At 64.3% G+C, this 21,656-nt stretch overlaps 2 protein-coding genes across 10 annotated transcripts; one reads left to right on the top strand and one right to left on the bottom strand.

Annotated features, from left to right (window-relative positions):
• Positions 1 to 802: 802 nt before the first annotated feature.
• Positions 803 to 6,229, top strand: HK3 (hexokinase 3). 6 transcript variants are annotated; one of them, XM_015642097.2, is made up of 20 exons: positions 803 to 960; positions 1,082 to 1,228; positions 1,348 to 1,399; positions 1,473 to 1,635; positions 1,938 to 2,086; positions 2,198 to 2,338; positions 2,439 to 2,534; positions 2,613 to 2,712; positions 2,792 to 2,975; positions 3,145 to 3,300; positions 3,423 to 3,656; positions 3,746 to 4,050; positions 4,128 to 4,267; positions 4,416 to 4,535; positions 4,630 to 4,725; positions 4,841 to 4,940; positions 5,064 to 5,247; positions 5,321 to 5,476; positions 5,645 to 5,878; positions 6,006 to 6,229. In XM_015642097.2, the coding sequence occupies exons 1-20, from the start codon at positions 875 to 877 to the stop codon at positions 6,145 to 6,147; spliced, it is 2,985 nt and encodes a 994-aa protein (XP_015497583.1). In that variant the 5' UTR covers positions 803 to 874; the 3' UTR covers positions 6,148 to 6,229. The 6 variants fall into 6 exon arrangements, with proteins under 6 accessions (XP_015497583.1, XP_015497582.1, XP_015497585.1 ...); XM_015642096.2 differs by having other exon boundaries at positions 2,439 to 2,712; XM_015642099.2 differs by lacking the exon at positions 6,006 to 6,229 and having other exon boundaries at positions 2,439 to 2,712; positions 5,667 to 5,773.
• A 12-nt stretch (positions 6,230 to 6,241) lies between these two features.
• UNC5A (unc-5 netrin receptor A) lies at positions 6,242 to 19,013 on the bottom strand. 4 transcript variants are annotated; one of them, XM_033517694.1, is made up of 16 exons: positions 18,899 to 19,013; positions 10,933 to 11,154; positions 10,650 to 10,793; positions 10,471 to 10,574; positions 10,175 to 10,355; positions 9,894 to 10,061; positions 9,541 to 9,705; positions 9,267 to 9,455; positions 8,554 to 8,853; positions 8,375 to 8,462; positions 8,127 to 8,295; positions 7,816 to 8,049; positions 7,571 to 7,720; positions 7,312 to 7,476; positions 7,053 to 7,228; positions 6,242 to 6,843 (listed from the first exon to the last, which is right to left on the bottom strand). In XM_033517694.1, the coding sequence occupies exons 1-16, from the start codon at positions 19,011 to 19,013 to the stop codon at positions 6,684 to 6,686; spliced, it is 2,730 nt and encodes a 909-aa protein (XP_033373585.1). In that variant the 3' UTR covers positions 6,242 to 6,683. The 4 variants fall into 4 exon arrangements, with proteins under 4 accessions (XP_033373585.1, XP_015497579.1, XP_015497580.1 ...); XM_015642093.3 differs by lacking the exon at positions 18,899 to 19,013 and adding an exon at positions 18,158 to 18,731; XM_015642094.3 differs by lacking the exons at positions 9,894 to 10,061; positions 18,899 to 19,013 and adding an exon at positions 18,158 to 18,732.
• Positions 19,014 to 21,656: the final 2,643 nt, after the last annotated feature.

Genomic DNA, 21,656 nt, shown 5'->3' on the forward strand with positions numbered 1-21,656 from the left:
CCCAGGCCTCTCCTGGAGCTGGGGCTGATGGGGGGGCTCTGGGCAGGGGGCTGCAGTGTCCTGTGCTCTATGCAGCAGCACAGCACTAACACATTCCCAGCCGGGAGTGCCAGAGGGCACCTTGGTGCCAGCTGACAGCCGCAGTCAGCGGATGCGACGACCGGAGGAGCCACGGCCGCGGTGTCCTCGTGTCCTTGGTGCTTTCCCTGTCCCCGGGTGGCCAAGCCCGCTCCCCGGGGCAGCGGGGCTTGCCTGCCTCGCACCGGGCCTTGGAGGGACCTGCTCCCTGAGGACATCCTCACGGGGAACAGGGAAGGGCGACCCATGCTTCATTAATGGAACGAGCTGGTGCGGAGCTCATTAAACCCCGGGTTTTGAGCAGCGCTGCCGCCCGGCCGGGAGCGGGGAGCGGCCCCTCCCGCGGGTGGGGCCCGCAGCGCCGCCGCCCGTTGGCCGCGGCGGGGCCGGCTCGCGGCGGGACGACCAATGGCGCGGCGGGGCGCGGCTGTTGCCAGGGGGACGGCGGCGCCAACGGCCCCGCCCGCGCTGGCCCCGCCCCGCCGCCAACGGCCCCGCACCGGCCACCACCGGCCCCACCACCGGCCCGTGCCACCACCGGCCCCACCACCGGCCCCGGCCACCACCGGCCCCACACACCGGCCCCACCACCGGCCCCGGCCACCACCGGCCCCACACACCGGCCCCACACAGCCCCACACACCGGCCCCACCACCGGCCCCACCACCGGCCCCGGCCACCACCGGCCCCACACACCGGCCCCATACACCGGCCCTTACACCGGCCCCGGCCACCACCGGCCCTTACACCTGCCCCACACACCGGCCCATACACCACCGGCCCCTACCCCGCCACCATGAGCAGCCGCAACACCCGACCCAAGATCCAACATAACAGACCAGACCAAAGGCGAAGTTCGGGCGCGGACGAGCGGAACAGCGAGTACGTGACCGGTGAGCAGCTCCTGCTTTGCGGAGACTGCTGTGGGGCTGGAGATGGGATCCCCAGATCCTCAGGCTGTTACAGGGGAGAGACATCAACCTCTGGCCTCTTGCGTGTTTAGGGGCCCTTCTCCTTCCACCGCCCCCGTGCTTGGCCCAATGACCGTGATGGGGCAGAGCTGCCTCCTCCACGACCGCAGAGGCAGTGTGAAGATACTGCACAGGGACGAAAATATGGACCCGTTAATGAGCATGGAGGTAGACACCAGGTGGGAGCAGAGCTGGGTACAGGCCCCCCAGCCCCACTGTGTGCCTCGGCAAGGGCAGGCGCTCGTCCCGTCCTGCAGACCAGAGCTCAGTGGGTGACACGCCACCTCTCTCCATGCAGGGTCTCAGCGAGCCCTCTGAGCCAGCGCCGTGATAGTTCCTTCACCACACCGGTAAGGCCCACCCCTGCTCCAGTCACTCCCTGCCCTTTGCCTCTGCGCCTCTGCCCTAATGCACCATCCCCAGATGCAACGAGCCCTGCGATCATTCAGCATTCCACTGGAGAGGCTGCATGTTATGAAGGGCCACATGATGCAGGACATGTGCAAGGGGCTGAGCCGTCAGACACATGCACAGGCCAAAGTGCGGATGCTGCCCACCTACATCTGCGCCACTCCCAATGGCACTGGTAAGGCAGCCCAGCCTGAGGATGAACTGTTCTACTGGCAGCCCTGTACACCTCACTGAAGTCAGCCCTGGGGGTGCTGGGGAGAGGTAAACCACTCTTGGATCAGTTATGTGGTCCGTAAGCTTCTCCTCTGCCACTTCCCAGTGAAGGGGCAGTAGCCAGAAGCTTATTCCCTTGGTCTCAGGCTCTCAGGAGCCTCCCCCATGAGTGAGTAACTGTCCCTGGGACAGGGCAAGGAACAGATTTTAGGAGACCTGCCACAGGCAAGGTCTCTGCCTGACACTGCCTCTGTTCCCCCATAGAGAAGGGAAACTTTCTGGTGGTGGAGCTGTGCCAGAACCAGATTCGGACCCTGTTGGTGACCCTCTATGGAGATGGAAACATGAGCCCCCACATGATGTACAAGATCTTTGACATGCCAGAGGGCATCATGCAGGGCGAGGGGGAAGCGGTATGAGGAGGCCGTGGCAAAGGGTGGCTGGTGCTGGAGCTCCAGGCTGCCTTCCACAGCCTGGATGCTGGATAAAGCAAGCAGCCCTTACCCCCAATCATGACTTTGCAGCTCTTTGACTTCATTGCACAATGTGTGTCCCAGTTCCTGGCCGAGACCATCAGCCCTGACGCTGCTCAATCTGAGGAACGCCAAAGCCTCCCCTTGGGCTTTGTGTTCCCCTTCAGCTGCCGGCAGACACAGCTGGACAAGGTGAGGGGGAGAGCCCTGTTCCAGGCTGTGACTACAGCACAGCAGCAGTGGGGAGAGGAATCATCCTGGTGCCAATGGCTCTGCCTCATGTTCTCCACAGGCAGAACTCCTTTCCTGGTCCAAGGGCTTCAGCTGCAGTGGTGTGGTGGGGAAGGACGTGGTGCAGCTGCTGCAGGCAGCCATCAATAAGCAGGAGGTGGGGGCCAACGGGTCAGAAGGCCATTGGCTGTCCCCGTTTAGGGGCTGGAAATCCTCTCAATTTACTCCCCGCCAGCTCTGCCATGTGGAAGTTGTTGCCCTGATGAATGACACTGTGGGCACCATGATGACGTGCAGCACGGAGGGGAGACCCTGTGAGATCGCCATGGTTGCAGGTGAGACTTGGGCACCCCGCGTGCCATGGCGGTGGGTGCTGGGGGGCCGTGCTGGTGCTCAGCCCCATCACTCTCACAGACAAGGGCTCCAACTGTTGCTTCATGGCTGAGGCACACCTGGTGGAAACAACAGAGGAGACCAGCGGGAGGATGTGTGTCAACACTGAGTGGGGCTGCTTTGGGGATGATGGCACCCTGAATGACGTCTTCACACTCTATGATGAAAGTGTGGATGAGGAATCTAACAACCCTGGGGAGAAGAGGTGCTCTGTCTCCCCCAGAAAGGACAGGCTCCCCATCTATCTCTGAGCATGTCAGGCCCCACCAACAGGAGCACATTTTCCCCTGCAATGCTCCTGGGTGCTCTTAAAGAGCCAAGGGGTCCTGCTAGGGAGGCACGACCCACTCACATGTGGGCTCAAACCCACACAGGTTTGAGAAGATGGTGGGCAGCCTGTACCTGGGGGAGATTATCCGGCACACACTGATTGCCCTGAGCGCTGAGAAAGCTATCTTCACTGGGACCGATGTTGGTGTCCTAAAGGAAAAGGGAGTGTTCACGATGCAGCATGTTCTGGAGATCGTCAAGTGAGTGTCTGAGGACCAGGAGCTGCCATGGGTGGGAGGATGGGGCGTGACTGATGGGTGTTCCTGGCTGGAAGCTGGTGGACCTGCAGATGCCGCAAGGCTGTGATCTATCTACCTTCTAGCAACGAGGAGGGCATGACTGTCGTGAAGAGGGTTCTGGAGGTTCTGGGGCTGCAGCCAAGCGAGCGAGACTGCGGCCGGGTGCAGCAGATCTGCCGGGCAGTGGTGGGGCGTGCTGCCACACTCCACGCCACCGGGCTGTCTGCCATCCTCAGCTACATGTGCCAGACCCGGGAGATGGAGATGCTGGTGGTCAACGTGGGGTTGGAAGGAGAATTGTGCACAGGCTACTTCAGGTGATGAGGAACACAGAGCTCCCAGTGGGGTGTTCCCCCAATGGGATGCCTCACACCCCAGTCCATGCTTTCTTCTTCATCCTTGGCAGGTTTGAGGAGATCCTGCAAAATGTGTCAAAGCTACTGGCTCCTGAGTGCATACCTACCTTCCTGGCCTCGAGAGATGGCTCTGGGCGGGGGGCAGCCATGGTGACAGCAGTGGCTTTGCGCCTGGCAGCCCAGCGCCGTGAGGTGGACGAGGTGCTGGCCCCTCTACGGCTCAGCCATGCTGACCTGCAGAAAGTCCAAGCACTGATGAGGGAGGAGATGGAGCGGGGCCTGTGTAAGGAGACCAATGCCAGTGCCTCTGTCCGCATGCTGCCCACCTACGTTTCTCACACACCCGATGGCACTGGTAAGGGACGGGGACTCTGGGAATGGGGTGCTGAGGAAGCTGTGGCCCTGCTAATGCACCGTGCTGGCTCTCCACAGAGCAAGGCGACTTTCTGGCGCTGGACCTGGGGGGGACCAATTTCCGTGTGCTGGTGGTGCATGTGACAGAGGAGGGCATCAGCATGGCCAGTGAGATCTACGTCATCCCAGTTGCCATTATGCAGGGCACCGGCACCGAGGTGAGGCTGAGGACCTGTGACCAGGGGCTGGGCTGAGGGGGTGGGCATTGCCTCCCTGCTTGCTTTCCATGGGGCCATGATGGGGCTGGGAGAGGCCTTCCAGCATTGCTCCAACTTCGGCCATGCTGACCACAGCCATTATCCACAGCTCTTTGACCACATCATTGACTGCATCATGGACTTCCAGACGAAGCAGAACCTGGTGACGGAGAGGCTGCCTCTCGGCTTCACCTTCTCCTTTCCCTGCCAGCAAGTGGGCCTGGATAAGGTGAGGGAGTGGTTCCAGCACCAGGACAGTGGGAAAGACCCCAGGATGTGGTGCGAGGCAGCTGCCCTGGCCCCTGTTCCTGCCACTCTTACAGGCACTGCTGCTGACCTGGACCAAAGGCTTCAGTGCCTCAGGCTGTGTGGGACAGGACGTTGTCCAGCTGCTGCGGGACGCTGCCCAGCGCAAACAGGTAGGGAGTGTCTGGTGGCTTGTCCCTGTCCCCAGGGTACACCTTGTATCCCGGCAGTGTCAGCCCCAGAAGCTGAGTGCCACTAGACCATGTGTGCTCATCTCCTGCTTGGCAGCACTTAGGGATGCATGTGGTGGCTCTGGTCAACGACACAGTGGGAACCATGATGGCCTGTGGTTATGATGACCCCAAATGTGAAATCGGCCTCATTGTGGGTGAGGAGCACCTCTGCATCCAGGAGGTTCCCCCATCTCCTCACCACCCCTCTACCCCATGTGGCATGGCCACATGCCTCTGCCAGAATTGTGATGGGGGTGACAACAGCATGGGGCCTGCAGGGACAGGGACCAATGCCTGTTACATGGAGGAGATGAAGAACGTGGGCACTGTGGAGGGGGACCAGGGCCGCATGTGCATCAACATGGAGTGGGGGGCCTTTGGGGACAATGGCTGCCTAGACCACATCTTCACCCACTTCGACAGGGTGGTGGACGAAACCACCATCAACCCAGGCAAGCAGAGGTGGGTGAGGGCCCTGGGGCAGAGGGGGCTGGGAGTGGGTGGCTGTGCCTAGCTGAGGCTGTGTGCTGCATAGGTTTGAGAAGCTCATCAGTGGCATGTACCTGGGTGAGATTGTGCGTCAGATCCTGTTGGTAATGACAGAGAAACAGCTCTTGTTCCAAGGCAAACCCTCCCCCAAGCTCCAGACCAAGGACATCTTCCAGACCAAGTTCCTCTCTACCATCGAGCTGTGAGTGTTGGACTCCCATGGGTTCCCTGAACCTGGGGTGGGGATATCAGAACCTCAGGAGAGGAGCCAGGCTACACTGATGTGGCACAGGCAGAGTGATGCTTAAGGGATGGGAACAGTGATGGGGACAGGGACTCTGCTGCTAACAGTGGCACTGGTCCGGAGCAGCAACGGGCTGGCCCTGCGGCAGATACGGGCCATCCTGAGCGAACTGGAGCTCGATGCCAGCTTTGAGGACAGCGTGCTGATGCGGGAGGTGTGCCAGGCCGTGTCCCTGCGGGCAGCCCAGCTCTGCGCTGCTGGCTTGGCTGCTGTGGTGGAGAAGATGCGGGAGAATCGGGGCCTGGAACAGCTGTCTGTCACTGTTGGGGTGGATGGCACCTTGTACAAGCTGCACCCGTGGTGAGTGGGACCAGGGGTGGCAGGAACCCATGGGGCATCCTTGCCCTATGAAGGAGTCTGTGGTGGGAGTCATGGTGTGCATAGGGTGGGAGCATCAGTCCTCACCCTCCCCTCCTGTCCTGCCCAGCTTCTCCCAAAACCTCCAGAAGACACTGAAGGACCTGGCACCCAACTGCAACGTGTCCTTCCTGCTATCAGAGGACGGCTCGGGGAAAGGGGCCGCGCTCGTGGCAGCTGTGGCCAGTCGCAATGCCAACGCCATGCAATAGCCAGCACCTCAATAAAGCTCTTTGGTCTGCGCCTCCAACCTCTGGGGGGATCACCAGGGCCGTGGGGCAGCGCATGGCCGGGCACAGCCCCACGTAGCAATATATATCGAATTTATTTACATTCACGTCCGGCAGACCCCCCGCCCGCGGCACCGCTATGTACATAAGGCCAAGTGTAAATACTTGAATGCACTTAATACAGAATTAAAAAAACGGGCTTTACACAACACGGCACGGGGCCCGGGGCCGCCCGGCCCCACACGCAGACAGCACGACGGCACCGCACGCACGACGCACACCCAGTGCCCCCCAGTCCCCCACCATGGGGCTCTGGGACCCCCGGGGCTGGGCTGAGTCCCGCTGCCACAGTGCTGGAGGGGCCTGACTGCCACGGGGCAGATGCATCCTGCCCTCCCAAGGGGGCCAGGCAGCCCTCCTCGTGCGCTGTGGGGCAGTAGGAGCCTGGTGGGCCAGCCAGGGCCCCGCCTAGCCCCATGGAGGTGGTCCCCTGGGCCACAGCCCCTGCTGTGCCATGCTCAGCACTCAGCCTCGGAGAAGAGGGCACCGTCCTGCTTGCCGACCTCGGCCACGGCGGCAGCCAGCTGGGAGAGGTTGCCATTGGGGAAGTGCCGCGCTTCCCACAAGTTGAGGATCATGGCTGTGGGGCTGGCCTTCGAGGCGAAGAAGCTGAGATGGCTGGAAGGGGACAGAGGGACCATGTCAGGGCACAGAGATGGCTCCACATCCCATTACAAGCCCCGTGCTAGCCTCACCTTGTGCAGCAGCCCTCTCCCAGGATCCCACAGCATTCCAGCATCCATCCATAGGTGCAGGATGAGGCCAGAACCCCTGCTCCCATCCACCATGCCACCCCATCCTCCAGCACTGCCCTCAGTCTGCATTACCTGTCAAGGTTGAGTTTTTGTGCCAGTGTCCTCCAGTCGGCTCCCCGTGTGCCCGGTGGGTCCAGGCTGCTGATGATCTTTTGGCGGATGAGGAAGGGGATCTTGAAGGCACTGGGGCCCACCAGAGCCGGGGTGCCCACCTCGTCGGGGACCAGCCAGTCTGAAAACCTTGTGTCCTGGGGGAGAGCACGAGCAGCAGAGAAAGGGATGTGAGGCAATCCTATGGCCACCCCCAGAAGTGGCCCAGTCCTGCCCTCACCTTGGCGATGTTGAAGTTGACGGTGAAGCTCTGCCCGTCTCCCTCCACCTGCCAGACCCAGATCTTGCAGGCCAGCTCACAGGTGCTGGTGCTCAGGCGCTCCAGGGTGAAGGTGCAGTGCAGGAAGGGCTGCAGCCCGCTCCAGATGTGATAGAAGGGTATCTCCTGCAGTGGGGTGACAGAGCTGGGCGTGTCAGAGAGGCAGAGACACCTCCCTACACCTTTATCCCCATCCCCACACACCGACCAGACTCCTCACCTGGTAGCTGGCGAGGAGCTTGCTCTTCCAGAGGGAGCTGGGCATATCGTGGATGGAGAGGCGCAGGTTGTGGTAGCTGTCCTTGAAGTGCAACACCCGGGGGGCTCCGATCAGCTGCCCTCCCAGCTGCTTCTCCAGCTGGATCACCTCCTGCCAGCACAAGCAGCAGTCAGGCAGGAGATGCCGCACACCAGGAGCACAGCTCTCGCTCCAAGCCGGGATGGGCAGGCTGGGGACCCCGGTACCTTGAGGACGTCCTGGGTGTCACTGAGGCAGTAGACGCGGATGTTGTACTCGAGCGAGGGGCAGGCGGCCGGCGCGAACAGGACCAGCTTGAGGCGCTTGGAGGCCGCCATGCTGAGGGACTCCCCGACCAGGGCAAAGCGCCCCAGCTGCTCTGTGAACACGTAGCAAGCCTGCGCTTCCAGCTGGCAGTAGTACAGCTCCGTGCACGGCTCAGCGCCCAGCTGCAGCACGTCCTGCGGCACCCAGGCAGAGATGCACCTCAGCCGTGGCTGTCCCTCCTCCATCCCTGAAAGCCCTCGCCCCTGCTCACCTCCCATGTGCCCTCACACGACTGCTTCTTCAGCCGGATGCTCCAGTTCTCAGCGCTGGCTTCCACGCAGTGCCCCATGGCCAGGATGGCGGGGCGGGTGAGGAGGACGCCAGGGGGGCCACAGCTGACGATGGGGCTCAGCAGCGTCTGGCAGCCAGCCAGGGGCAGCCTGGGGCAGCGATGGGGGCAGCTGAGTCAGGACAGAACCCACTCCAACAGCCCCGTGCCCCGACAGCCCCAGCACCTACCTCACCTCCTCCTGCTTGTGCAGGGTCAGGTAGACCTCATAGATCTTCCCCCGTGGGATGGCATCGGGTGGGATGAGCAGGCTGATCCCTGGGTGGGAATGGGGGTGCAGGCAGGGGGTGAGCCCCATGAGGACCCTGCCTGGCTTGGGCAGTGCTCTGGAATCCCCACCCCACTGTACCTGTGTTGGGGATCATGAGCCGACCCCCCAAGAAGTTGAAGGTGCCATAGGCCATGTTGTTGGTGCCGCGGGGCAGGGAGCGAAAGTAGCTCTGTGTGGAGAGCCGGGCCACGAAGTCAGCACCCTCGGCGGCGGGCGAGCTGTGGTGCAGCGTGTGCCGTCCAGCACCCAGCGGGCTCAGCAGGTGCCCGTTGGGCAGCTGGAGCTTGGCAGGGCCGTCCTGGCGTGGGCAGAGCGAGCCCTGGTAGGTCATGGTGGTGGTGCTCAGGTCTGGCTGGATGGTGAGCAGGCTGGGGTTGTCTGCGGCACAGAGCAAGCAACTGTGGCACTGGGGCAAGGCAGAAACACGGGGTCCCCACCAGCGGTGTATGGGCACAGTCAGCATGAGAGGGCACGTGACACACAGTCCCTGCCCCATAGTGAGGTTCTCATAGGGCACGGCCACCGCACTGGGGATCTGACCCTATGTGGCATAAAGCACTGATCCCACAGTCAGGGACTCTTAAGATACAGAGTCCTTGTCCCTAACTCAGGGATCCCATAAGGCAAAGAATCAACTCAAGACCAGGGACCACAGGGCACAGAACCCCACCCAGGGATGCCCTGTAGCAGACAGCCCCAGCCCAGAGACCCCCTGGCAGGTATGGCCACCTGCAGGTCCAAGGGACACCGTGTCCCAGTGTGGGTGCACTCTCCCTGCAACACTCACTCACCAGCCTTGCTGGGTTTGATGCTGACGGGCTGGAAGCCGGCGGTGAGGATGGAGGAATCGGCCACATCAGCGTCCAGGCCCCCCTTCTTGCGGCAGTACACCAGCACCCCCACCAGCAGCAGCAGCACCAGGCACACGGCCACGGCCACCAGCCCCACGTACAGTGCTACGTCCTCTGCACCGGAGGCAGCTGTGTGGGGCAGGGCATCAGCACACACGGTCACCCCCCAGTCTCCTCTTCCAGGGGACAACCCTGCCATCCCCACCATGCTCACCGTGGCTGCAGAGGTCCGAGGTGCAGTTGCGGGTGTCCAGCTCAGGGCCATGACAATCCCGGCCTCCGTTGCGTGGCGCTGGCTCCGAGCACTCGCGGCTGCGCCAGTGGGTGCATTCGGCCCCGCACTCCGACCATTTGCTCCACTCCGACCAGGCACCGTCCACTGCAGGCACAGCTTGGGGTCAGCGCTCTGCTGCCACCCTCCTTCCCTGCCCCGGGGCCGGCAGAGACGGACACACAGGGGAATTGGAGGACAAAACATCTGGTGGGGACAGGGAATGCGATGGGCGCAGTGGGGAGTGCAGCATCGGCACGACGGGGCGGTGGTGGTGCCCCGAGCAGGGCAGGTACCTGGGCAGAGGGTGGTGCAGGCGGTTTTCTGAACATTTTGGCCCTCACAGAAAGCACCCCCATTGAGGGGTGTGGGGTTGGTGCATGTCCGGCTCCGCTTCTGCCAGCCCCGTCCACAGCTGGTGCTGCAGCCTGACCACTGCGTCCACGTCGACCAGCCGCCGTTCACTGGGTGGAGAGGGACCTGTCAGCACCCTGCCGCTAAGGGGACGCAGGGAGGGACAGGACAGGGAGAGTGACACCAGGGCAGCGTGGTGGGGACTGGCGTGGAGGAGCCGTACCGTACACAGTGATGGCAGCAGAGGCGCTGCGGCGACGGGCCACGATGTTTTTAGCCACGCAGGTGTAGTTGGCCGTGTCAGCCAGGCGGGCCTGGCGCAACACCAGGCTGTGCTCTGGTGTCACATAGACGTTGGCATCCAGTGCCGGGTCCACCAGCTCCTCATTGCGCAGCCACTCCACCTGTAGGGCACAGGGACATCACTGGGTGCCTGCCTGCCTGGGATCACACACATCGTGGCCCTGGGCGAGGGGCATCCTCAGCCACATCCCGTCCTGGCCAGCTGCAGGGACCCACCTCGGCGGGGGGGATGCCCTCGGGAGGGCGGCATGGCAGCACGATGCCCTGCTCAATGGAGACCTCCCTGGCTGTCGGCTCCTGCTCGAAGTTCTTCCTCAGATCTGGGGAGGCACAGGAGTGAGATGGGGGCCGGGGCCAGCACCCCGCACTCTGTCCACACACCTGCAGACACTCACAGGCGATGCGCACAAAAGCTTTCTGGCTCTTGGTGGTGCCAGAGGAGCTCCAGGCCACGCACTGGCACCAGTACTCCTCCAGCCCAAAGATCTTCTCCACTTGCTGGCGGGTGACCTCGATGCGCACTTCCATCACTGGCAGCCCTGGGACCGGAGAGTGGCACGTCACACTGGCATGCGGGGAGCTGTCACGCTGTCCCCAGCCCCAGGCAAGCCCCGCCAATAGTGGCACACGTGGCTTCCCTGGAGTAGGACTGGCACCGCCCATCCTGCCAGGGCTCACCAGTGCTGCGGTCGGTGCTGTGCTGCGTAACGTGGTCACCTTGGTGCACCCACTCGCCATTGCACTTGAAGTAGATTTGGGTGGCAGGGGTGGCACGGCAGGCCAGGCTCACTGCCTTGTTCTTCACTATGTAGACATCCTCCGGCTCCAGCTGGAAGTGCGGCAGCAGGTCCGGGGATGCACCAGATGCCGGGTTGGCAACAGTCGCGCTTTGCTGAGCACCTGTGGGGAGATGGGGCTCGGCCACCTCCACGTGCCCTGGCTGGGACATCGCCCACACCGGCACAGCCACATGCCAGTGGTCCTTTGCCTCCCCACTGTCCCCTCCAGCAGCAGTGCGGCAGCCCTCTCCCACCCTGCCATCCATCAGGGAAAGCAGCCACGCAGTGGCTGCGCCCGCTGAACCCTTGCCGATCCCTCATGTCCACACTTAGCACTAATGAAAAGGAAATGTAGTGTGACCAACAAGGGCCATCGCTCACGCCTCCGGGGCGCCTGCTACCCCCTTCTCCAGCACGCTGAGAGGCACTGACCAGGGGCCACATGCTGCCCTCCTGCACCCCAGAGTGGCACAGGGATGCTGGGCAAGTGGGGGTGACGCTGCAGGGCAGCACAGCAGTGTTCCCCGTCCTGTGCCACTGACACCCACGCTCACAAGGCACACGGGGGCTGGCTGTCCCCAGCGTGGTGAGAATGTGCTGCACACACATGCCCCCATGGGGACAGCAGTACTGGGGACATGACACATGGCACAGTCCCACGATATCCACGTCCCCCAGCCCAGACAAAGCCAGGTGCCTCTTCTCCCCCCACCCCGCCGGTGCCTGCTGCGGGAAGAGTTAATAAACCAGGGCCCTAAATAAGCATTTGATTAACAAACGATAAAATAGCGATTGTGTCACTGAATGAAGCTGTAATTGCTGCTGCTAATTGGCTGGTTAGGATTTAATAAGCAATTAAACGGGATGGAATGCGCAGTAATTAAGTGCCTTCGTTTGGCAACTACCAGCCACTCCCCATGTGCCCATGGGACCCCACTGCCTGTGCCCACCCCGGCTGGCTCTCGCCTGGCACGGCCGCCTGCGTGACGGGAACGCGAGCGACACAGGGGTCCCTTGAGTCCTGCCTGAGTCCCCCAGGGAGGCTCCAGGCCCTGCTGCTCCCCCAAGCTGGCTCAGACCCCTCGGAGCCGGGGAGTGGGTGCCGAGGAACCCGCCGCGATGCCCGCCGGGACGGGCAAGGTGCGGCAGCTAATTTACGCGGGGAAGATAAACGGCGACCATAACACGCCGGTTATTACCCCATCAGCACTTTTACAATGTCACTGGCAATTAATTTAATTAAAACTCCTGTCGGGGATATACAGGCATTTCATATTTCACTGGTTTAACGACCCCCCCAGCCGCAGCCTGGGGCCGGCCCGGGGGTCACGGCACGGACAAGCGCTGCGGTCCCCGGCGCGGTGCTGTCCCTGTGCCGGCTGCGGCACAGCTCGCCGCATCACCCGCGGGTCCCACCGCTGTGCCTGCTGCTCGGGCACCCCGGGTGCCCGCACTGCACTACCCGAGCTGGCACGTGGGCTCTGGGTAAATAAACCAAATTTATTTATGAAATGCCATGTTTGCTGCCGCACAGCATCGCGGCTGCCTCCCGCCCGGGCGGCTGTGGCAGACGCGCCGTGTGAACTGTGCTGCGGGACCAGCTTTTTAATCACACGTGAAATGAGTACAGCGATTGCCGAGCTGCGTGACTATCCATCAAAGCTGAGTGGAGGGGTGCAGAAAGCCTGGGACCAGCAGCAGGGCATGGAGGAGGCAGGATGGGTACGGAGCCCCCCCAGCTGCCCATCGAGCGGGGTGCTGGGTGGGGGAAGCATGGACAGTAAACAGAGCTGGGGACGTGCAGTGTGTGCCCAGCCCTGCATGTCCTGCTGCTGAGCACTGTGCCAGGCACTGGCCAGGCTCTGTGCTGTGGTGTGGGAATGGATGGAGCCATGTGTCGCAGCCAGGAGGCTGGAGCTGACCTTGAGCCCCGCGAGGGAGCAGGGGGACTGTGGTCTGGGTGCCCCATACACCATAGACACCCCCTCCATGACGAGTACCCTACACACCGCGGGCTCTGCACGCGCTACGAGCCCCCCACGCACCCTGCGACCATCCAATGGACCCTGGCCACACCACGCATCCCAGTTACGCCACACACCTCGGGGACCTCACGCGCTGTGGATGCCGCACACTCCGCGGGCACCTCACATCCCATGGGCGCCCCACGCTCTGCAGCCACCTCCAGGCGCTGCGGGCCCCCCGTGTCCTGCGGGCCGCCCCACGGCGCAGAACCCCCAGCCCGTGGGTGCGGGCACAGCGTGGGCGCCCTGTGGGCAGCGGCCCCCCACGTGGCGCGTGCCGGCTCCCGCATCCGCCTCGCGCTCACCTGCCGCTGCGTTGCCATGGAAACAGGCGAGATGCTTATGTCACCTTGGCAAAGGGAACCGGGGAACTTCGGCGGGGACGGGGAACAAGCGGACGGGGTGGGGGAGCGCTGGGTTCCACACAGACCTCGCCCACCCCACCCACACCCTCCCCACCGTGGCAGGGCACAGCCTCGGCCGCTCTGCCTGCAGCTAAAGGGGTGGCTGAGAGCACAGTTTGCTCCAGCGCCGATAAATCTCAGCCAGTAAAGTCGGTGCATTAAGCAGGGCTTTAATATCAATTATCCCCTCCCAAACACGTGGGTTAGTGAGTGGTGCCTGACGGAGGGGAAGGGTGGTGGGCTCGGGAACAAGTCTGTGACACCCACCTCAGGGTGCAGAGGGGATGGGGACACCCCGCAGTCAGCTCTGGACAGCCGTCCCTGCTTCGTCACAGCACTGGGGGACCCCCAGCTGCTCCTGCCCCCCATGTACAGAGCTCCCCCTGTTCCCTGCCACCCCAGGTGGTCACACAGCCTCTCACCGTAGCACCTGGGCCCCTCAGCAGCAGAAACACCAGGTGTACTGGTGTTAATTTTCAAGGAGGGACCGCAGGACACTGCACTGTCCAGTTTGGGGGGGGGATCATTGACAGAACACACCAGGCTCCAGTGGGTGTCCCATTATGGTCCCTCTGGTCCTCAAGGGGCTGATCCTGCCTGGGTGACGGTGCCAAAGTCCCCAGTGGTGCCAGGAGCAGCCTGGTGGGTGCCTCTCTGTCTGCCGCGGGGAGACACTGAGAAGGTCAGCGTGTTCTTGGCGAGGAGAGGCTGCCCGCCGGTGGCTGCAGCAGCGCCAGCCCCGGCACGGCCGGAGGGTGCCCATGCTGCACAGCTGCCCCCGGGACGGAGCAGGTGGCTGCCTGCAATGGGACAGCGCTCCAATGGCACGGGTCTGTCTGAACGCTGCACCACCACATCAGCCACCTCCTATGGGGCATCCCACCCCATCCTCCCTCTGCCCCCACCTCCTGCATGCTCCCCTGCCTGCTGCTGCCACTCTGGGGTCCCCACAGCAGCGCGGGGGCCTCAATGCTACCATCTCAATGCCTCCACCGCTGTGACCCTCTGTGGACCTCCCCGAATCCCCGTGGACTTTGCAGCCGGCAGATTCGCTCCCAGCTGGTGCCCCATCCATCGTGTCTGTGCCAGGCCTGGCACACCATTAATATGAAAGATTTCCTCGCACTTTGCCGGTGCTCGGCCGGCGCCAGTAATTAAAGCCATAATTGCTGCTGATTGCTCCGGCCTCAACGAGGGAAGGGTGGGCATCAGGGGGAGGGCAGAGGTTGCCCATCTGTTCCCAGGGGAGCCAGGAGGTGCCAACCCTGCACGCAGGGGTCCCCGTCACCGGCACTTTGCTCTCTGCAGGGTGCAGAGAAGAGAACTGGCACATCTCACCACAATCAAAAAGCTCGTCTGAGGCTTTGAGCTGGGTACCATCCTGCTGGGAGAGGCTGGCTCTGAGCCACCATGAACTGGTGTTGTCTCTGGGAGACACCCCAGTCATGGGCCAGACCATCGCCCAGCACTGCCCAGCACCTCCCAGCACTGCCCAGCTGCTCTGAGCCTCACCTGGGGCATCAGGACATCGGCAAATGCTTCCCTTGCACCCACCTCTCCGTCCCACGGCAATGCCAGGCGGGTGCCAGTGCCAGCTCCGGCTGGGTAGAGAGCCAGCAGGGTCGGATGCCAACGCTGGGCAGCAGGACTGGCTCCTGGCCAGCCTGGCACGTGCTGAGCACTGGGGACGATTGTGACTATGGGCACACGATGCCAATGCGGCCTCCACGCTCCAATGGGCACCATGTCCCCGGGGTGCCCCCGCCTGCCCTGGGACCGTGTCCCCAATTTTCTGGCATGTCCCCACAAGCTGGCCGTTGTCCGGGCCCCTCAGGCGTGTGGCCCACTTGTGCCAGTCCTAAGGCCACTGGGGGAGGATGGGTGGAGGTGCCTGTCTCCCGGTGAATGCCTGGCAGCGTCTGGGCGCTGATGAAGCGAGTGCTGCTTGTGAATGAATTAGGCGGGTTTGCATGACAATGGAGCTGCCTAATTACGGATTTGAGCTGATACTGCTCTCCCCATTACATGCTATTAGCATGTGCCAGGGCGGGCAGGGCTCCCAGCGCCCGCCCAGGGCTGCACGCCCCGGCTGTGCCCGCACATGACCCGCGCTGCACCGTGCCCGGCGTCTGAGCACAATGGTGCCAGTGCCACCAAAGACAGCCGGGGGTGGCAGCCACTCCCAGGGACCACCTCCGCCAGTTTCAGGGCTACCAGTGCTGGGTGTTCTTCCCCAGGCACACACAGAGCCCGGGCTGAGAGGGGACGTGTTCCCGACCAGCTCTGGGAGCTGAAGAGCCCTACAGACCCCAGACCCTCTGTGCCGGCAAGGACTCGTGCCAAGACCTGCCAGCCCCTCTCAGCAGCACGGCATGGGGAAGGGGTCCGTGCTCAGTGGAGGATGAGGGGGTGTCCCAGCCCAGTCTAGGACTGGCATGGTGGGGGACTCAAGACTGGCCCAGTGCAGCATGTGGGAGCTGTTGCTGGGGTCTCGATCCTGGGAAGCCAAGTGGGTTTCCTGGATGTCCTTTAACTGACAGTGAGAAGTAAAAGCTCTGGCCAAGCCCTGGCCCCACTGGGAGGAGTGTCAAGGTCACCCTCAGTCCTTCATCCCACCAGAACAGGCAGGGGACAACAGTCCCAGGTTCCAGGGTCCACCCCACAGTCTCTCCCCTCTCACCCACGGGTGTCACTCAGTGGTGACGGCAGCCCTGGCACCTCACAGCCCTATGGCAGCAAGGGCTGGCTGAGGTAATTGGGACCCGACAACACCATCCTGCAAGAGCCCTGGCAGAGCAGGGTCTGGGGGGCCCATGGGGAGCAACCTGAATGACAACCCCCTGTGAGCAGCACCCAAAGAGCAGGCAGGCAGCAGAGACAAGGGACTGACTGGATAAGGACAGGGTCCCAGTGTGCCCAGCCTGGAGCCAGCCCATCTCAGCCTTCCCACGGGCAGACATGCAATACACAGATCAGCGACTGCTGGTCCATCAGAGCAGTGCTGGCATGGAGGGTGCACCCCTGGGCACAGGGAAGCGGGGATAGAGGGACATGCACAGCACTCATTCCCAATGCCAACATCCCCCGGGCAACCGCATCACCAGCAGGGTGGGTCCCGTGTGCTGCTGGCCACCCGGGTGCCCACAGTGACTCCGGGGGTGCCCAGCCCCTGGTGGCACCGTCAGCCTCCCGGTTGCCTCCTGCAATCACCTGCCAGGCTCCGCACGGTTTGATGTAGTGCCAGCCCCGCGTGGCACTGAGCCAGAACAAACAGCCCTGGGCAGGCTGCGTCTGCCGCGTGCTCGTGCTGACAGCCGGCACGGCAGCTTCCCTGTGCCCGGCACACGCCAGCCCTGCCTGCCACCCTGCACTCCTGCTTGCCCCACGGAGCCACCAGTGCCCAGCCAGGCGCAGGTTGTGGGGTGCTGTATGAATCAACGACCTGGGGTGCCCGGGGTGCCAGGCTGTGGGGCATCAGGCTGTGGAGTGCAGCGGCTGGGGATTGTCTGCTGGAGCCGGGGGGTGCCTGGCAGCCCAGTGAAGTCAGCAGCACAGTGGCTCCTGCACGGTTAGAGCAGAGTCTGTGGCCCTGACCAGAGGAGCTGGAGCAGGAGCTGCTGCGGGGCTGGGGTGAGAGATGTGCTAGGGCCTGGCACTGGCTGCAGCGATGCCAAGGGGAAAGCCCCACAGCTCAACTGGGCCGGGGCAGCTCTTGGGAAGGACCCTGCCCTTCCACTTCCCAGAGCAGCAGCCAAGCAGGGCAGCCCCTCCCCTTCGGAGCTCGCCCCTCACTGATGCCCAAGGGTGACCCCCAGTCCTCGCTGCTGCTCTCACCCTTCCCCTGCGGGCACCAGCAGGTGGGCAGCCCACAAGCAGGGATGCTGCCCCACCAGCAGGCAGGACCCTCTGCCTGGACGCCTGGGTTCGCTGTCCCCAGCCTGTGGCCTGACAACCCTGTTGAGGGGAGCTGTGCCATGCCACGCTGTGCCACACTGTGCCATGCCTTGCCAGGCTGGAGCAGAGGCCCAGCCCTGCCCCGTTGGTGCCAAGCAGTGGCTGTGCAGGTGACGGGGCTCAGCCGCACGGCGGCCGGCTGTGAGCTGCCTGCCGAAGCGAGCCATGGGGACCAGCACCACACCACACTGCCCGAGCCGGTGCTGGCACCCCCGGGATCCTCGCAGCTCCTGTCGCAAGGCTGGCATGGAGCGCTGTGGTGCATCCCCTATCCGTCTGCCCCCCAGCTCCATCCATCCTCACAATTCCCACGGGCGCCGTGGGGACAGCCGTGGTCCATGCCCAGCTGGGGTTCGGTACCCACAGCACCCTCCATATAAGGTTCCCTGCACCCGAGGGGTGCCCACCCACCGCGCCGTCTCTGCAGCGTCCCCGTGCAGACGGGGCCATGCTGGGAACGCAGGGTCCCCGGGGATGCCAGACGGTTGTGGGGAGCACTGGGGCTGCAGCCCCTCTGGGCGTCTGCCGTGCCCACCAAGGCACTGAAGCCGCGCTAGGGGACACCTCCGCTGGCGGGTGGAGGGTCAGTGGGCCGGGACCCCCCCGGACCCCCCCCGGACCCCCCGCAGAGCTCACGTCCAGCCTCACGCAGCTCCCCGCCCCCAGCCTGGTCCTTTGTCTGCAGCCGCCACTTCCCGTCTGCCGTGACACCTGCGAGCGGCCGCCAGCCCCGGGCACTCACCGTACTCCCGGCCGCCGACCGCACGGACCGGCCGCCGGAGCGACCAAACCCCGAGGGTCCACCCGGCTGCTCCCGCTCCCGCCGGGTCCTGCCCGGAGGGACATTGCCGGGGACAGCCGTGCTCCGGACCGTCCGCGTCTTCAGCACCACCGATACAGTCCCGCATACTCCCCGCGTCACGACCACCCACGCGCACCCCCGCGGTGTGACAGCACCCTCCGGGCTGTCCCCTCACCGCGGTCCCCCGTGTCCCGGCCAAGTGATGGCAGCGGCAGGAACGCTGTGCCAGCGGCAGGGATGCGGTGCGTGGGGCAGGGACACCACGCGGGAGGCAGGTGCGCTGCGGACACCGCTGCCCGGCGCTGGTAGGGCCCCGGGAGAGCGGAGCCGTGGCGGGGAGCGCCAGCCTCCCCCAGTGCGGGCAGCGTCCGGGGCAGTGCCGGCGGGACACGCGTGTGCGACCACGCTTGGGAGAAGGGCGGGGGACGGCAGTGCCCGCCGTGGGGCGGGGGACACATCCCCGATCCGGGAGGGCGCCCCACCAGCACCCGAACATCCCACAGGCAGCGGGCATCCCGCACGGCGAAAGAACGGCCCCCGTCCCCGGGAGGACACCGGCGTCCCGCAGGACGCCCACCCGCCGCCGCTCCCCCGGTGACCTTGCCCGGCGCCCAGTCCCGGAGCCGGGTCCCCCCCTCCCGCCCGGAGCGCGGTGCCCGCGGGAGGTGCGCGGTGACTCACCGGCGGCGGCGAGCAGGGCAGCGGCGAGCAGGGCACCGAGCGGCCCCGGCGCGGCGGCGGCAGCGGCGGCGGCGGCGGCGGGGGGGGCCCGGCGGCGGGGCGGCCGCGCACCCATGGCGCGCCCCGCGGAGCGCTGCGGGGCGAGGGAGCAGGGCGGGCCGCGCTCCGCGCCGCCCTCAGCGGGCCATGGCGCCCCCGCCACCGCCACCGGCCCCGCCGCGGCTGCCGCCCGCCGCCGCGCCGCTCCGCTCCGCCCGGGCGCCGCCAATGCGGGGCGGGAGCGCGGACCCGCCCGCGGAAGGGACGGCGCAACAGCTGGGCGCGCCCCCGCCGCCGCCCCCCGCCCGCAACGCCGGCACCGCTCCCCCCGCAGGCACCGCACCCCCCGCCTCTGCACACACCCGGGTCGGCACGGGGGCGCCGCAGCCACCGAGCGCGGCGCAGCGCGGCTCCCCCGGTTTGCGTCCCCCCCGGGCACGGCGCATCCCCCGGCACGGCGTCACTCCCCATCTCCGGGACGCCCGCGGGCTCTGCACCCCCCGGGACACCCCCCCACCCCAGCAGCTCACACCTGCCACGCGCCTCATCTCCCCTCCACACCCCACTCTACCCCAATCCCCTGCTGCACCGTCGGGTGATGCTCAGGGATGCTTCCCAGCCCAGCCTGGCACCCCACGGGAAATGCCACAGAAGAGGCATCACAGTCTTGATGCAACCTGGGTTAGCCGTGGGGCCCCACCTTATTGCCATACACGGCGGTCTGGCCTCAAGATACCCCATGTTCAGCCACACTGGCCTCTCCCAGGGCATGTGGCCACAGGATGTGCCCCCTTCCCTCTCTGTCCCCTCCCTGCCAAGGTGCCCACAAGCAGTGCTGCCGTCACCAGTGGGCAGTTGCAATGTGGGCAAGGGGCAAAGGTCAAAGGGGGTTGAGGCTGTACTGGGGTGCCCGTGGTGCTCCCCAAACCCTTTGGCAACCGGAGCCTGTGGCAGCCGTGCTGAGCAGCTCTGTCCCCAGCAGCAGGGGCCAGGCAGTGCCTCCCAGTGTCGTGCAGCAATAATTTCATTAGCGGCATCAGGAACAATTAACAACTGCTCTGATGCCTCCAAGAGCTGAAGCGCGTGTGAAGCCAGCACAGCTCTCCCGGGTGGCACCAGCTGTGTCATGGCCTCCCTCCACCCCAGCGCAATGCTGGCGGGGCAAGGCAGAGCCGAGCCCACCACCAGCACTGCTCTGGAACGAGGCCAGAGCCTTCTTCTGTCATCACACACCTCCCGGGACCTCCTGTGGAGTCCTGGACCAGCCATGCACACAGGTAGGGCAGCGATTGTGGGGTGACACCCGTGGGTGCCCATCTTCATCCCACCGTGCTGCCCCAGGCAGATCCACGAGCCCTGGGACATCTGCCTGGACGTTGGTGGGGACCAGTGGCAGAGGAGACCCCCAGCCCCTGTGGGCAGAGCTCTGGCGCAGCAATAACAACCCTCCTTCAGGCTGGCTCGTTATTACTGATGGCATTTGCATGGAAACAGGATGTTTTTACTCCTTGCGGCTCCATCTGCTCCTGCTGAAGTCACCGCTCTGCACATGAGCTCCGGGGGGCTGCCATGGGAACCGGGGCGAGCTCCCCCGCAGCGCTGGGACCCCCAGCTCGGGCTCCCACAAGCCCCCCAGGCAAGCAGCAGGGCAGGGCAAGATGGGGGTACCCAGTGCAGATGGCACCTGAGGTGGGCACCCAGCACGGAGCTGCCCTGGGGCAGCGTGGTGGGGAGGGGGCTGGGGGTCCCAAGTGCGATGCCAGCCCCATCTGCTCCTTGCACCTCTCTCCCGGGATGGCTTCCAGCTCCTGCTCCTGGCACTGCGCCGGCAGTGCCAGCAACAACACTCCCACCCCCTGGGCACCCACTGCATCCTCCCAGTCTCAGTGCCCAGCCGGGGGGCTGCTGGTGCCCAGTCCAGCCTCAGCTTCCCTCAGTTCCCTCGCTGTGTTCTGGTGCTCCTTGGTGCCACAGAGGTGCCATGCCAAGGCTGTGTGGTGTCACCCTGCATGTCCCTCCTGTGCTGTGGGCCAGCACGGCTGGGTCATCAGTGGAGAAGTGGCAGGGTGCACTGACGAATGAATAAACTCTAATTAATACAGATTGGGGAGATCACTTTTAATTCCACTTGCTTTCCCTTCTACTGAGGAGAAACTGAAGGGATGGATGAGCCAGATCCTGCTCTGCAGCTGCCAGAGCCCTGAGTCCTGCTGCCAAGGGTCAGTGTCTGCCTGGCTCATGCCCATGGGGGCATCTGGGACCCCTGACCACCCGCCAGGGTGATGTGAGGGGCTGCAGAACATGAGGAGCCATGGGAATCAGAGCCTTTGAGGAGGAGATGGCAGTGCTTGGCTGGCACAGTGCCTCCAGCCCCACATGCTCAGCATCTGGGTGTCCTACGAGCCCCAGGGGATGCCAGAAACACTGGTCCCACTGGGTGCTGTAAATGGATTATTACTCAGAGTAATTAAGGTGGAATTAAAAATTAATTCTCCTCTCCAGTGTTCCGCGGTCATGGCTCAGCCACGTGCTACAGCCATTGTGTCAGGGCTTTCTTCTGAAAAATACTGGATTAAGGTGGAGGTGGAGGGAGGGCATCACCTGGTGAGCAGTGGTACACCCAGGCTCTGGGGGCTGCAGCTGCCAGCTCCCTAGGGATGTTGCCTCCCTGGCACTGCTCACCTCTCAGCACACGCCCCAGGTGCCACTTTTGTCTGGG

This window comes from Parus major, chromosome 13, assembly GCF_001522545.3.
Source record: "Parus major isolate Abel chromosome 13, Parus_major1.1, whole genome shotgun sequence".
Lineage (NCBI taxonomy): Eukaryota > Metazoa > Chordata > Aves > Passeriformes > Paridae > Parus > Parus major.

Coding starts and splice junctions, on each gene's coding strand:
- HK3 (XM_015642096.2), top strand. CDS start 875: ATGAGCAGCCGCAACACCCGACCCAAGATCCAACATAACAGACCAGAC. Junction 961..1,081: donor GCGGACGAGCGGAACAGCGA/GTACGTGACCGG, acceptor TTGCGTGTTTAG/GGGCCCTTCTCCTTCCACCG. Junction 4,726..4,840: donor ACGCTGCCCAGCGCAAACAG/GTAGGGAGTGTC, acceptor CCTGCTTGGCAG/CACTTAGGGATGCATGTGGT.
- UNC5A (XM_015642093.3), bottom strand. CDS start 18,731: ATGCCCGCTGCCTGTGGGATGTTCGGGTGCTGGTGGGGCGCCCTCCCG. Junction 10,575..10,649: donor AGCTTTTGTGCGCATCGCCT/GTGAGTGTCTGC, acceptor GTGCCTCCCCAG/ATCTGAGGAAGAACTTCGAG. Junction 10,062..10,174: donor TGCTGCCATCACTGTGTACG/GTACGGCTCCTC, acceptor CTCTCCACCCAG/TGAACGGCGGCTGGTCGACG.